This window comes from Mauremys reevesii, linkage group 7 (assembly GCF_016161935.1).
Source record: "Mauremys reevesii isolate NIE-2019 linkage group 7, ASM1616193v1, whole genome shotgun sequence".
Lineage (NCBI taxonomy): Eukaryota > Metazoa > Chordata > Testudines > Geoemydidae > Mauremys > Mauremys reevesii.
In genome coordinates, this window is record NC_052629.1 from 11,693,902 (window position 1) to 11,709,494 (window position 15,593).

The 15,593-nt window shown below is 40.8% G+C and overlaps 1 protein-coding gene across 3 annotated transcripts in view; it reads left to right on the top strand.

Annotated features, from left to right (window-relative positions):
- Window positions 1-4,146, top strand: part of NHLRC2 (NHL repeat containing 2) — a 58,493-nt gene extending 54,347 nt beyond the window's left edge. For all 3 annotated transcript variants that reach the window (XM_039547197.1, XM_039547195.1, XM_039547196.1), the window contains exon 11: window positions 3,081-4,146. In XM_039547197.1, coding sequence (XP_039403131.1) covers window positions 3,081-3,337 — 257 coding nt within the window. In that variant the 3' untranslated portion in view covers window positions 3,338-4,146. The remainder of the gene's footprint in view (window positions 1-3,080) is intronic.
- Window positions 4,147-15,593: the final 11,447 nt, after the last annotated feature.

A 15,593-nucleotide genomic window follows, 5' to 3' on the forward strand; every position in this document is an offset into this window, starting at 1 on the left:
TGTAATCTCTCTGTGCCTCAGTTGCCTCTCTGTAAAATGGACGAATAATAATACTTCCTTGCTTCACAACAGTGCTGTGAATGTAAGCTCATTGTCTCCTAGGTGCTCAGTTATTATATTTATATTCCAAATGTTTTATGTACATTCATGATGTGTAGTGCAATACAGTTGTTCATGCTAAGGCCTGGCTCAAATACTAGTAGTTTCCTACATGTATGCCTTTTTCTACTGAATGCAGTACATTTTCCATCTCACTGTCATTTCTAATGTATCTGAAAAAAAATTGCTAAAGGAAAATTATGTACCTGTTAGCCTGAAAGTTTGAAAAATTAAGAAGCTCATCTCACCCGGAATTAACTTAAATATACATCTGAAAATGGGTGGATGTTTTTATTACAGGCACAATACAAAGAAAACTAAAAAATATATCCTCCAAAACATATGTAAAGTATCCCTTGATAACATTTCTGTCTCTTTGCCAGTTGTTAGTATGTTCGACTTTTATTCATAACAAAAGCCATACGTTGGACTAATCTAAAAATGTCACTGGAGCGGGTTGGTTACCTGCTCCTGCCCTGAGGGGTTTAAAAAGTGGCCTGAGAGGGCTTGAAAGCTGCAGCTCTAAAAGCTGGGCTGATTGGGGAAGCGGCCGCAGTGGGCCACACCCTAATCAGACCACAGCTGGCCTGTATAAAAAGGCCAGGGAAGCCAGGAGCAAACAGTCTCCCTCTGGCTGTAGAGGGAGAAGGGCCTGGCTGCAGGGAGCTAGACACAGGTACCTGAGTGGAGCAGGGCTGGGGAAAGCCAGAGGAGCTGGGGAGCTCCTGCCTGGAAAGCCCCAGGCTGCAGCCTAGCATAAGGCCAAGAGATACTGGGGATTGCAGGGGGCAGCCCAAGGGGAAGGCAAAGGCAGCAGTTCCAAACCCCTTTGCCTCTGATGAGTGGCTGATACTGCAGTCTGCCCCAGTGAACGTGGGCTAGATGGAGACTGGGCAGTAGCCAAAACTGAGGCAAAGTGGGGATAGTGGGTTGGGGGTTCCCCAGGGAGGGGAGACCCAGATGGGTGGGGTGCTGCTCCCTGGCAGTACCCTATCAAGTTAAAAGAGGCACTGGGGTCCAGGGAGGGACACGGGGCCAGAGGACAGGCGGATCACCAGCCTGCAGAGGGTGCTCCTAGCTGGAAAAAGAGCTAATTCCCAAGGACAACCAGCAGGAGGCGCCTCAGGGGTGAGTCCGCTCGTCTACAGGCACAAATGCTCCTCATTGATTGATTTTGCTGGGCACAACTTGCAGTAGCAGTTGAAACATAAGAATCTCCACAATCAACTGGGAACCTGGTGTGTGAGCATCTTAAGGAAGAAGCAACTGGTAGTGTCTTCTTATCTAATGTTACATCCTTCAGGTGAATACCAACCAGCATTTTCCATCAGAAGAACTGTCATGTTACCCCTAATTGAGAGTGCCAGGTCTGTGCCTAGATATGTGTTTCTCTCTCTCTCTCTCTCTCTCTCTCTCTCGCTGTATTCCTTTAATAACACATGCTTCTCTCTGTACTTCTAGAATTTTGGAAGCTAATGCACATATGCCTTCTCAGTGCTGGATCTTTGCTCTTTTTTCATTCCCTACCCTTAACATATCCCATCTCTAGGATTCTTTTGACTGTTGAATTTAGAAATTACACAAGTACTTTAATGGTAGAAAAAAATGTGGATTTAAAAAGTTCTACTAGAAGTCTTAAACTTCTGTGATCCCCCTTTGTAAAAATCACCCATTGTTACCATACCCAAACTAGGGTTACTATACTACTATGGGCCTAAATTAAACTGTCACCATAGAATATTGTACTCAGAAAACATTGCTCTGTACTTAAATGAACGCCATATTGCCATTCTCGAAAAGTGAGTTCATGATCTTTGTGTACTTAACCAGGAACATTTTTTTCTCCTAGATGTTTTAAAAAATAGCACAACTACCCACTGGTAATCTCCAGGTGTCTAGAGAATAAGTGATGCCCTCAGAAAAAGCTGTATTCTACATATAATTAGGTGAACTCCTCACCCTTTGTGCCAGAAAAGTATATTGAAAGGCTTACCAGTCTGTTCTTCCCAAGCATCACTAAACAGAAAAAGGGAAATTTTTTAAAAGTTAACAATGTCATTGTTTAATCTTATTTCTCCATTTCTGAGGCCAGGTTTTCAAAGGTCCAGATTACATTTGTTCCTGCAGTGGATTGCCTCTACAAAATCTAAAGGCAGTTTTTGGCCCTTTAAATCGTCTTCACTCATCTGCAACCTGAATTGGACAGTGTTTAATTTTTTGAACTAAGGGGACTGATATATTTTTAGGAGATGTTACAGAGCTGTATTTATATTCTATATAGTTTGAGGGTTAGTAAAAATGTAGAATGTAAGCAGTCATTTTAAGCTCATAAATCTAACAGGTTTTTTTGGTTTGGTTTTTTTTTTTTGAAGTTGTAGTTATTTTATGAAAAATGCCAAAAGAATACTTCATCTATCTCACTTATGGCAAGACAGAAGTTGAAGCAGCAAGTTAGCCGTATTCTCATTTTGCATTTCTATATTGTTATATACTCTTAAATATTTAAACACACAGGAATTTCAGGTCTCAGCCAGGCTAAACATTATTAACTTCCAGTTAGCCATTTATAAAGCCAACACTTATTTGAAAATGTTTCATAAGAATCTAAAGTTTTATGTACTTTAAGGGCATTCAGTCATCTATCTTGAGTATTAGGTCTCTGATATATGTGCACAGCTTCCTGTTAACTGAACAGAGAAATTTGAATATCAGCTTACAAAGCATATTGCAGATTCTTTGCGCATACCTAAGACAGTCAGGTGCACCCACATGTTTAAATCCAAGCTTTATACAATAAAAAGTATTTGTGAATTCATTTTCAATTTTCTAGCAGACTGGGAGAATCCAGCGAAGTTTCCACTGCTGTTGCATGTGAGAAAATATGATATGTTGTCCTAAAACTAAAATCATGCACAAATTGATGCCTTGTGAGATTTAACTTTGTGTATAAAAGGCAGTGACACCATATTTTTCTTTTCCAGGTAATGAGTGGCTACTTCAGGGACAGAATCCATCTGGAGAAATTGAGGACATTTCCCATCAACCTCTCATCTCCTTGCAGTTACCCAGTAGCTGCCTGTCATCCGAAGCTGTACTGTCTATCAAAGTGTGCCTCTATTACTGTAGCAAAGACAGCAGTGCCTGTATGATGAAAGGAATCTCATTCAGTCAGCTTTTACAGATAGCTGATACAAACCAAGGTAGCACAGCTCAAGTAGAGCTGACATATGCATTTTAACTAAACCAAAAACCCAACAGATTCACACTCTAGTTTTACTTTCTAACGTTTTTACGGGCAAAAAAATATTAGTAGATTTTTTTCCTCGTCTTCCAATAGCATATGAAGAGTTCTAAAGCATAATATGCTTTGTAAGATGAAGCAGAAATGCCTTGTGCTGAATCAAGAAAAATTGTAATGGTATCTTGGTCACTTTATTTCTTTTTGTTGTTATGTGAGCAATAACATCCTTAAACTTTGTCTGTTGACTATTGTGAATAGATTGGGCCTAGGCAATTTTAAGCCGTGAGCAACCATTTGAAGAGTCCATTTTTGAAGGACCAGTATTACATTGTGATATTGCTGATATTCTTTTGCACTGCATACTGTAGCAACATCGAAATCATTTGGGGAAGAACAACTGCAACTTTCCTTTTTTTACACCCTCTGTTTTTAATAGAATGTTAAAAACTTGATTTTTGTTTCTGCAGGTCATAAAAGAATTATTTTTCTTATTTTACGATGAAAGCATTTAAAACACATGTAATATATTTTGAAAACACAGGGCTGTTTGTTTTTGTGCAAATCAAGTCTGTTTCTTAAAACTAGATATTTATGCCTTATTTGAAGAGCACAATTGTGTGGAAAAACTTTTGAGAAATGAACTGTTTGAGGTCATATAGAAATGTTACACCACAAATGTGCCTATATAAAGTTGGCATGCAGGAGTTTTTCTAATTAGTGTTTCCATTTGTATTTTAGAGAGTAGAGTGTAAGTAATATTTCTTACTCTAACTTGCAACCATTAAATGTCAACTATTTCTCTCAAATGAATGGTTTTCCTTTCATGGTTTTACAACTCCTCTGTGAATAGTATAAGACTCCTAATTCTGCAAATACTTGTGCTCCTGGGTAACTTTATACACTTAGGGCCTGATCCAAAGGTCTTTGAAGTCAATGGGAGTCTTTCCGTTGATTTCAGTGGGCTTTGAATCAGAACACTGTGCTCAGTAGGGCAACTTATATGGTAATTAACTCATGCGTGTGTTTGGAGGATCTCAGCCTTCATTAGCAATCAGTACTAGTCTTCTCTTCCAACAATGATACTGTAATACAAAATTCAGTTTGCTTCAAGCAAGTTTCTTCAGGTGAGTAAATATCCTTCGTTTCTTCACTATCAGTTATCATGGTAAATGGCATAAGTAGATTTCTTTACATGGATTGGATGGACTCCTGTTGACTTCAGTGGTATTTGCATCGGGCCCAATACTCTAATCACAAGGTTTAATTCTGATAAGAGGAAAAAAAACCAACAAAATAGACTTCAGCTTTCTAATGTGCAACATGAATTTGCACATAGTTTTAAAATAATAACTCTTATAAAGTATATTTTAGTATGTGTAAGTGAATGATATTTTTAATAGCCAGTTCTCCTAAAATAGTCAGAATAGTTCATAACACCTGTTAGTAAATGGCTGAGATAATTTGTTGAGGGTCTTTCCTGCTCTGAAACTGACTAAAATGTTGCTTGTGAACTCTGAGACTTTTGTTTTAAGGGAACAATAGAGAGTGGCTTGGCTTTTCCTTCCCTCTTAAAATCAAATGTCAGCATATCCATGATCTGGAAGCTCTCTATTAATACTCAGCAGCAGTGCTAGGGTTTGAACATGAATCTTTTAAGCAGCCTTCTTCACCTATGCTTTCAGGTTTTTTAGGACAAGCCAATGAGCCTAAGTTTTATTTTAGTGTTTGAAATAGACAGAAAAATTGGCTTCTGGGTCTACTTGCTGTTTGCAAATGATATTTGCAGGGTTAAGGAAAAGATATTAATAATTTACCAGTCCTTAGAGTTAGTATAACAAAAGCTGTGCTCTTTTTAAAATATATATTCTATATATATAATTTACATAAAAATCTTGGATAATAGCCAGGAAACCTGAGTTCTACTTCCATCTAGTTCATAAATTTTTTGTCACCTACCAATAAAACCAAGTATGAGTTTCAGTAGTTAGAAATGACACATCAGACCATTTCTATTGTCTTGAGTATATCATTCAACCAAATTGGACTGTTCTCTGAATTTTAAGATAATAATTCATATTTGTCCATTTCGAGTTGGTCAGGATAATAAAAATGTGAGCCGGTCATTTTCCTAGATTAAAAAAACTTGTACAGAGTTAACCAGTCTGTTATCCTAAAGTGTCACTTTTTTGAGCTTCTTGCTTTAGAAAAATTATCTGTGTGTAGCTCTTATTTTATTTAAATGTAATGCATCAGAGCTTTCAATATAGTATTACAGGTATTATTCTCTCCCTAAATGTGCATGTATAAATTGATTAAAGGGCCATACCCTGATTTTTTTTAAAGCTTCCACTTTTTCAGTTATTACTAATTTAAAACATCTCTCTTTCATATATACATTTATTGGGAAGAGATATTACTAAACACTGGGATTACCGTCACAGGCACATAAATCTGAGGTCTAGGATCAGGGCATAACAGACCTTTGAGCACTTTCATCATGGTCAACTTTAAGTTATCCTAGTTTCGGGAAGCAGCTTACATTTTAGCAATAGAGGCTAGGAGTTGTTTTTGTTTTTTTATTCAGAACAGTTTACTCTTTTCTGTAGAGGAGAGGTGTGCAGATTGCAATTGTGGGTGGAATTTCAGTGCAAATTGTAGGGGAAGGGAATTAAAAGCAGTGTAAGTATAAGAAAACAGGCCAGAGCCAACAGTCTTTGATTAAATTTATGACTATTTGCTCACCTCATTGCACTCCACAAATTATCTGTGCAAATAAATTGTACCCATTCCATTTTTTGCTTGCCACAAAGCTGGAAATCGTCCTTAACTACATCATTGAGATGGTTTCATGCCAAAAATAGAAAACATATTCCCCCCAGATGCAGAAGATGCACTCTTGTCTCAAGCAAGCACTTCACACCTATTCCTTTAAAGGAAAAACTTCATTTTTCTCCCAGAAATGCTATATATTGTGCATACTGATCCCTGCATCCTTTGTCCCTGCTTCAGTTCAATTTGTAGCTCAGAGAAACTTGCACTCGCTTTAATTACTGTAATGCAAATTTTTGTATGTCTGTGATATCCGTAGGAAGTTAGAAATTCTGCTTAGAGCAGCCAGAAGGCTAGGAAGGATGGTCTAAGGTTAGAGAGACCTGGATTCAGTTCCTATGTGACTTTGGGCGAGTCACTTGAACCACTCTGTGCTTCAGTTCCCCATTTGTAAAGAGCAAGGGGAGAGGGCACAGCCAAGGATGTGGCTCAGACTTCTTTTTTTGAACCATCAGTGACCAATGGACATCCATCATGTAACTGGCATCCATTTCACCCCACAGATCAAAGACAATGGACTTCACTCTGATCTCAGTTACAATCATGTAAATGCAGAGTCAGTGGAGCAATTATGGATTTCACATGCATTTTTTTACCTCTCTTCCCTGGAGTTACTCTGGATTTATACTAGTGTTATTGCCATCAAAATCTGCCCTATTACCTCTGACCTACCAAAGGAAGATCCCCCAAAGTTCACCCTCCCGCTTCAGAACCTCACCCTCCGGCATAGCATCCCAACACACTAGACAGGGTTATGCTGAATAAGTCTTGATTTTATAAAATAAACACTTTAGTTGCTTGGTTTGCAAAATATACCTTTTTTTTTCTTTTTCTATCTTGTTGCTATTTTGGTTTCATTATTACCAAAGGTTGACACTTGTGTCACAGTTGGGAAGTTTGAAAACCCTGGCTGTTAGTTGGGGAATGTTGGCACAGCCATTGCTATTCATTGTTTGGTGTACCTCTTCTTTGCTGGCCTGCTTTTCTCAAGTATACCAGAGAATGTTTTATCCTACCCAAGGCCCCAGCGCTAAGCAAAAGCATTGCAAATATTTCCAAATCCTTCCTAGTTCCCGTACAGTATCTATGATGGTGAGCTTAAAAAAAACCACTTGTAAAAATACACTCGTAAGTCCGCTTCATTGAAATGTTCTGCACTTAACATTTTGCAAAGGAATGCACCCATCTAGCCATGAAAAATGTTTCTCTTTTCTGTTTAGCCTGTTTAAGCTACAACATTTCTGTGAAACCTGACAATGGCCAATAAATCACGATGATTTAAAACTGGGTTGGGAATATTTAACATTTAAAGAACAGGAGAACTCATGTTTTCAGTTGTTTTTTTGTAAACGATCATCTGTTTTAAACCACACAATCAAGATTACACTGTTGGGCTGTGATTTACAAATTAAAATATCATCTCGTAATGACAGCAAAGTGGAAGGAGCAGAATTGCTACTTGTGTTGATGTAGCTTCCACTTTAAACTGGATTTATCGAAATAAAAACATTCTTGGCCTGATCCTCTGCTGTTCTATATCAACGTAGGTCCCTTGAAGCCAACAGATTGAGATCTGTTCCTCTGTGTTTTTAATATGGAAATGTGCATGATGATTGTAAAACTCTATGGGTTAAATCCTGGCTCTCTGGAAGTTAGTGGCCAGGATTTCACCCCTGGATTTTACATGTGCTATATAAATATTGGACGATTTTTTTAAAAATATAAATTATGGTAGATATTAAAGGCCAGATCCTGAAATGGCATAAAACAATATAACTTCATTGAGGATCTGGCTCTAAGAAGCGTGTCATATTTTAGCAATGTTGAAGACCAGATTTTTCACATCTAAACACCTTGATAAATGTCCCTTAAGTCTTTCTTTTTGTTTTGTTCTTCCCTGAGTATAAAAAGTTCAGAATTCCTTTTGGGACATTGATGTTAGAATAGAGTATTATTTGTTGTCACATCTGCTATTCCAAATATAATGCAGCCACATCCCTTTTTAACTGTACATATTACAAGATAGTTGTTATATATTAATTGGTACAGAACCTCCGGAGAATTGAATTAAGGGATCTCCATCTGCAACCAGATGTGTAAGCTCCTTACACGTAGCATTGTGTGTTTGAATTTTCTAACATCTTTTTAGGATTACAGTAGTTTTTAAAAAATATATATATCTTTTTTTCTAAATACAAAGTAAATGTACTGTAATATCCTGGAAGAAAAGAAATTGCTATAGTAGATGTGGTGGCTTCAGAGATGAACTCTGATGGATAGACAAACAATGATTATAGATAAGCATGAATTTTCTCTGGCTGTTTTCATTAAGATCTGGTGCCTCCTCTAAAGCTTTGTAAAGCATTTTCATGGAAAAATAAATTAATATATATATTTTCTTTCTAAAGCTCAGCTTGCTTAATACTTTTCTCACTGAGGTGGACATGGAAACAAGGAGACACATATTGTTTGCCATAGTATGGTTACGTGCAGAAGCTACAACTTTATTAAAAGCATCAATCAGTGTGGATTTTAGCTGGGTTCTACAAACAAGGGCAAATAGGAGGTCAATGCCCCCTCAGGCCTGCCCAGGGACCCTGGCTGGAAGTCAAAGTTGCATCCCACTTCCCTCAATGCAGGAGGTAGGAGAAATTAGATGAGTGAAGCCACATGTTGGACAAGACATAGCGACGTACTCCTTCACCCTCCATTCAGCATTTTGGAGAACCAGCTTTGGGGGTTTAAATTACATTGGCACAACTGTGGTCAGTAACCAAATGAGCTTCTTGAGCATGGCTATGTATAAGTCTGTCTTGGTGCCTGAGTTAATGCAATCCTCCCTCAGTTGGAATTGGGTTTTTAGGACTATTGACGGGCCAGAGCAGGGGTGAGGATCTCATCTATTGTTAGTCATGGAACACATTTATGTATTTAGCACTATAGCAATATCTTCTTTTTCTCTTATATGCTAAAGGTATTGGAAAATGATAACCATGCTCTCAATTAAGTCTCTCCACACTTTTAATATCCCTAAGCAATTCCAAATGTTGGATTAACCAGACCACATGCGATCATTCATACTCCCAATAGCCACCCAAAAGAGCGTATATGAGGGCTACCTAATTTACTAGAGCAGAACAAACCCCATAAAATCAAGGAACAATTAGATAAGAATGTAAAGATTGCAACAGAAAATCATCAGTGTTTAGCAATCTTTAACTGCACCTCAAATATGCACACTAGGTAAACTCCTACATTAGAACTACAAGGTTATTTTTGGTCTTCAAAACTTAAAACTTCTGTTGCAATGACAGTAATTTTGAAAACCAGTGTGCGCTAAGGTACCACATGGTCATTCTTGAACGTTGTCTGTGTATCACATGCCAAGGCAAGGGCAATAAGTCAGGTTTAACATCTTATTTATATCCCAGGGCTTGGCAAGGCAAATTACTTCCTTTGTGAAGATCTGAACTCAAAATATGAGAACTCATGTAAATACTGAGCACTTCAAAAGTACAGTCACTTTTCTCCCTTTCCTGCAGATGTGTGTAAGTAGTTTGCTGGATCCGGGCTTATTATATTTACTAATCATTTGGGGGTGGGGGAAAAGCTCTAACCTTTATAGATAATTACAGCAAGCAAGCAAAAACTAGGCAGTATTATTTCTTTTTGAGAAGCAACAATTTAGCTCTTACTTGCAAAGTGCTTCTATCTGTGGAAAAAGTTATGAGTAGGAGCAATTTTGCAAGCTGCTGTGCTGGGCACTCCATTAGACTTGAATGAACATTGGCGCTGCTCAGAACCTAGAAAGTTCATTTTAGGGCTGCAACAATGCCAAGAAAGCTATGAGCATATTAATAAAAATAATACAAGTTTACATTACATTAGCACAGAGGTGGCCAACCTGTGGCTCCGGAGTCACATGCAGCTTTTCAGAGGTTAATATGCGGCTCCTTGCATAGGCGCCAGCTCCAGGGCTGGAGCTACAGGCACCAACTTTCCAGTGTGCTACAGGATGCTTACTGCTCAAGCCCTGGCTCTGCTCCAGGCCCACTCCACTCCTTCCCCCAAGGCTCCCGCCCCTTCCCCTGAGCAGGGCCGGCTCCAGGCACCGGCGCAGCAAGCAGGTGCTTGGGGCGGCATGTCCGGGTCTTCAGCAGAAATTCAGCGACCTTCAGTCCCTCTCAGAGGGAAGGGCCTGCCACCAAATTGCTGCCGAAGAAAGAAGCAGTGCGGTGGAGCTGCCACCGAAGTGCCGCCAATCGCGATCACAGCTTTTTTTTTTTTTTTTCCTTCTGCAAAAACCCTGGAGCCGGCCCTGCCCTGAGTCTACTGCGCCCTTGCTCCTCCCCCTCCCCACCCCAAGCCTCCTGCCTACCACAAAACAGCTGATCGCGGCAGGCAGGAGCCGCAGGGATGGAGGGTTAGGTGCTGATCAGCGGTGCAGCTGGCGGGTGGGAGACACTGCGGGCAGGGGTCAGTTGAGGGGGGGCTGCAGATGTGTTACTGTGGCTCTTTGGCAATCCACATTGGTAAATTCTGGCTCCTTCTCAGGCTCAGGTTGGCCACCCCTGTGTTAGTATAATTCACTTGTTTCTTATTTTTAACTAATAAGTGTTTAACTTCAGCCAATGTAGAAAATTCTTCAGACATATAGAAAATAAGCAAAGTTTTACTAAAGCAAGCTTTTTAATGAACTAAGGTACGATTCTGACCTGGCAGCTTGACAATGTGTTTGCAATGCTCTTATATGCAAGAGAAGTAGCTAATAATATTTCATCTCTTTTCAGTTTAATCCTTTCCACTGTAAACTAAAGAAAACTAATTTGGAGTGGGGAGGGGGAATTCACAGTGAAGCTTCAATTTGTGTGTGGGTGTGGAATATTTAAAGGTTACATCTCAGCACTAAAGTCTCAGGCAATCTCCTCCAAAGAGAAGAAAATTCAGCTGGAGGTTGGGACTATATAAACTAAACATTTTGAGGCCAGATTGTCAGGTGGTCTAAATCAGTTCCATTGAAGTCAATGGAGCAACGCAGATTTTTACCAGCCAAGGATCTGGCCCAAAAGTCTACCTATCTCATGTTTTCAATAAAGAATACAGTAGATTGAGGCATTTTCATCTATTTGCAATTGACATACTTCAATCAATACTTAAAAGGACATTTTGGGTAAATTTGATAATTTTATATTTTAAAAAGTCCATAATTTATAATGATCAGTTGGGGGTTTAAAAATAAATTCACATCCCTACAAATCTTCATCTTTTCCATTCAGTATTTATTGCTGGTTTCACATGAAGCTGAAATTGGTGTGGTTTAGTTGTTTGTGCTCTGGAATTTTCAGTGGCATCACTGGCTGACATTTTCACATGTGGATGTCTAAAGTAAGACATGTACATGAAAGTGGACTGATTTTTCAGTGATGTTGAGCACCCACCAAAGTCAGTGACTGACCCTTTTAGGGGAGTTGGGCTTAGCCTTGCCTGTGATGGATCAACTACTGCCTCCTACCCTTGCTGATTCAGATCAGATAGCGCAGCTGGGGAAGAGGCGTGATTTCTGTAAAGGGCTGAGCTCTCTCAGTTCGGGAGGAGAAGGGTAAGAAGGACGTAATTGTCTGTGAGTGGCCTTGAAGGGAAAGGGTAGCTGAGGAAAAGGATGGTCCCATGGCATGGCAGGCCTAGGAAAAAGCCCCAGGATCATGTCATGAAGGTAGATTGATAGTAAGGATCCACCCTGGGAGAACCTGGGGGAAGGACTTCAGCAAAGAAGACCTATGGTCAGCAGCTGAGGTAGTATCTGGTCATTAATGAGAAAGTCCGGAGGGTCAGCACTCTATGAGAGAGCAGGGTGGAACGGTTGCCCAGAAGGGATGCAAGAACCCCTTGTTTTATGTTTTCTTTGGACTAGAGACTGCTTCTCGACAGAACCTCCCTGAAGAAAAGCAGGACTGTTGGCAGGACGAAGAAGGAAATGGAAACGGAATTGCTTCCACAGTGGGCCACAAAGGTGGGTGTGGAGGGTGGGAACAACGCACTGACTCTAGGTGCTAAATTATAGATCTAGGTGCCTTTAGTGCTCTACTTAGTCCATGCATTCAGATGTGTCTAATTAGCCCACAATTAACAGCTGAGAATCATTCACTCATACAACAGATGTTGGAACATGCTTTTAAAAATTTTCATTTTTAAATAACAAAATTCGGCTACTAGGAGCTCAAGAATCTGACTTATATTCAGAAAAGCAAAGGTGTTCCAGTTTAAAGGCAAACTGTGATGCTGAAAAGTATGGGTCCCTTTATAGTGCTTTTATGATATATAAAGAGAGTGTCAAACTTTTTTTTTTAAATACATTCAAAATAACAAGTCCTGACTTCCCTGATTTTTCTGGAAGACTGGCTCTTAACCTCAAGAATTGTCCAGGAAAATGAGGACTCAGGATCTGATATTGTTGTTTTTTTCTCATATAAAAATCAATCAGAAACAAAACTTTTTGAGACTGTCTCTCTAGACATTTTAAGGAAAAGTACAAAAAACAACTATAGGGCCTCATCATACCACCTTGATCTGAATGCAGCTGATCCCATGTGTCTGCAGGTGTGTTCATGGCTCCAAGAATGGTGGGGGGAAGGGTTCCTCTGGATTAGCACATGAGAATGAGGTGGGGCTGGGAGAGAACATGGCAGTTTTGTTATGTTTGGGGCCTTCTGCTACCTTTATGGGTGGGATCAGAGAGCATTTGGCTCTTAGAAGTATTGTTTTATCCTCTCTGTAGAATCATTGCTGCGTATTGTTCCAACCAAAACCCAATCTTTGGCACTGAGTGTTCTGGTTTTACCGTATTCTAAACAAGTGGAAACTAACTTGCACATGTTCTCACTGCGCATGTTTACTGGCTGGTACCTCTTAATGGAGATCGTTTATTTCCATAGAAGTCTGTAACTCGAACAAAACATCTTTTTTTTAAAAAAAAAAGGGTGGAGGGATTTAAAAGCAGAAATAATCTATTAATTCTATGAAATCTTGCTTCCATCACTGCAGCTGTAGGCTCTCTCCCAACGGTGCTTGTGCAAAGCTCCCAGAAGTTTCAGCGATACACAAAATAAACAAAAAGATGCCTTCCAAACTGGTGGGATTAAATCATTAGTCCAGTAATTCTGCAAGGATTTAGGGCAGTGGTTCTTAAACTTTTGTACTGGTGACCCCTTTCACACAGCAAGCCTCTGAGTGTGACTCCCCCTTATAAATTAAAAACACTTTTTTATATATTTAACACCATTATAAATGCTGGAGGCAAAGCGGGGTTTGGGGTGGAGGCTGACAGCTCGTGACCCCCCAGGTAATAACCTTGCGACCCCCTGAGGGGTCCCGATCTCCAGTTTGAGAACCCCCTGATCTAAGGAGTTCAGTTGCATGAACATCCTCCAGATTCAGCCCTTAGGCGGAGCTAGATATTTCATCTTGCCTTTTATACAGCTGTTTGATCACACGCTGGAAAAAAATGTCACGATTATCCAGGAAGGTGGGAGTGTTAGGTTTGTTTAGTTTGTTCCTGTGGATAAGGAGGAAGTTTTGCTATTAAACAGCATAGGACATGCATGCACACTGGGTCTGATCCTCTTCTGGGGTACAGCCACTTTGTTTCATGCTGCCAGCCAATTCAGGGCAAACAGCCAAGTTAGTTGCTCAGAGGAGAGTCCCCACAGCATAGCAGGATCCTCTAGGATAATGACATATTAGGGACAGCATAGACGCTACTAAACCACCTCCCTACCTGCTTGGATGGGCTGGGAGAAAGTGGTATGGCCAGGATGACCGTATGCAACAGTTGGCTTTTATAAAGGCCCATTGGGACTATTGTCAGCCAGCGCAACTCAGAACCAGCATCAGGCTTCATTGTTGCATCAGGAATCAGCCCACGCTCAGATAGCAAAGGATTTTAAGGGGGCACAAAGGCAAGCTTTGCACACACCCCTCGTGAGTTGTGCTGTGTGATCCTCAGCTATGGCCATAAGGCTGAGCTAGTCTGTAGGACCTTTTATAGAAATGTAAACGCAGAGAGAGTTGCACAAAAGGATTACATGCATGTCTTAGACTGTTTAAGGTGCTCGGACATTGTGGTGGTGATTCTGTTCTACTTAAGTTATTATCCTGCCCTTGTCACCGTAGTATGTGAGCACCTTCCTGTAATGCATTAAACAACATGACTAACGTGTGTCATGCCTGGTCTGTTCTTTCTCTCATCCTCTCCCCCTGGGGAGAATTGCATGTGCAGTGAAGTGTTTTATAGGTTTGGGGGTTATTTTTAATACACGTACCTGCAGCTGTAGGTATATATTAGGGAAGACAACATCAAAGACGTTCATCTGGCACTTGAAGCAGAAGACGGTGAGGCTTGTGTGTTGGTTCTCCTTCGAATGATTGCTCATATCGATTCCAATTAGGTGCGCGCGTGCTGCGTGCACGGCCATTGGAAAGTTTTTTCCCCTAGCAACACCCATAGGGTCGGCTGTGGAGCCCCCTGGAGTGGTGCCTTCCTGGCACTCAATATATGACCCTGCCGACCCGGCATCCCATAAATTGCTTCTTACCGTCCGTGACAGTCGTTGGAACTGTGGCGTCTTGCTTAGCTAGTTCTCCACGTTTCCCTTGCTTGTTTTATAGTAGTTGTTATACTAGTTGTTCTAACATTTCTTTAATTCTTGTCGTTTATTTTTGTTGTAGTTAGTAGCAGTTGTGCTGGGGGGTTTACCCTCCATCCCGACCGCTTTTTCTTGGGAGGGCTTTCATGCCCAAGTCCCAGGGATTCAAATACTGCTCCAAGCCCATGCCAATGGGTGACCCCCACAACTCTTGTCTGAAGTGCCTGGGAGAGGCTCATCAAGCCGATAGGTGCAGGATTTGCAAGGGGTTTCATCATAGGACCAAAAAGGAATGCAACTTTTGCCTTGGAACCGTCAAATTGCACCCGGCCTTCCTCCCCAAGGTGGTGTTGAACTTTCACACTAGCCAGGACATTTTTCTACCCATCTAGCCTGAAGCCTTCTACCTGAAGCCTCATGCTAGTCCCCAGGAGCAGCAGCTACATTCCCTCGATGTCTGGAGAGCCCTAGCTTTCTACATCAAGCGCACTAAGCCATTCAGAAAATCAAACCAGCTATTCGTAACAGTGGCGGATTGGATGAAAGGCCTCCTGGTCTCATCTCAAAGAATGTCCTCATGGATCAAGTCCTGCATCCACCCTTGCTATGAGCTGGCCGGGGTGCCGATCCCAGCTCTTACCGCACACTCCACTAGGGCCCAGGCCTTGTCAATGGCGTTCCTGGCCCAGGTACCGATCCAAGAAATCTGCAGGGCAGCAACTTGGTCCTTGGTACATACCTTCACCTCGCACTACGCCATCGTCCGGCACGCCAGGGATGAC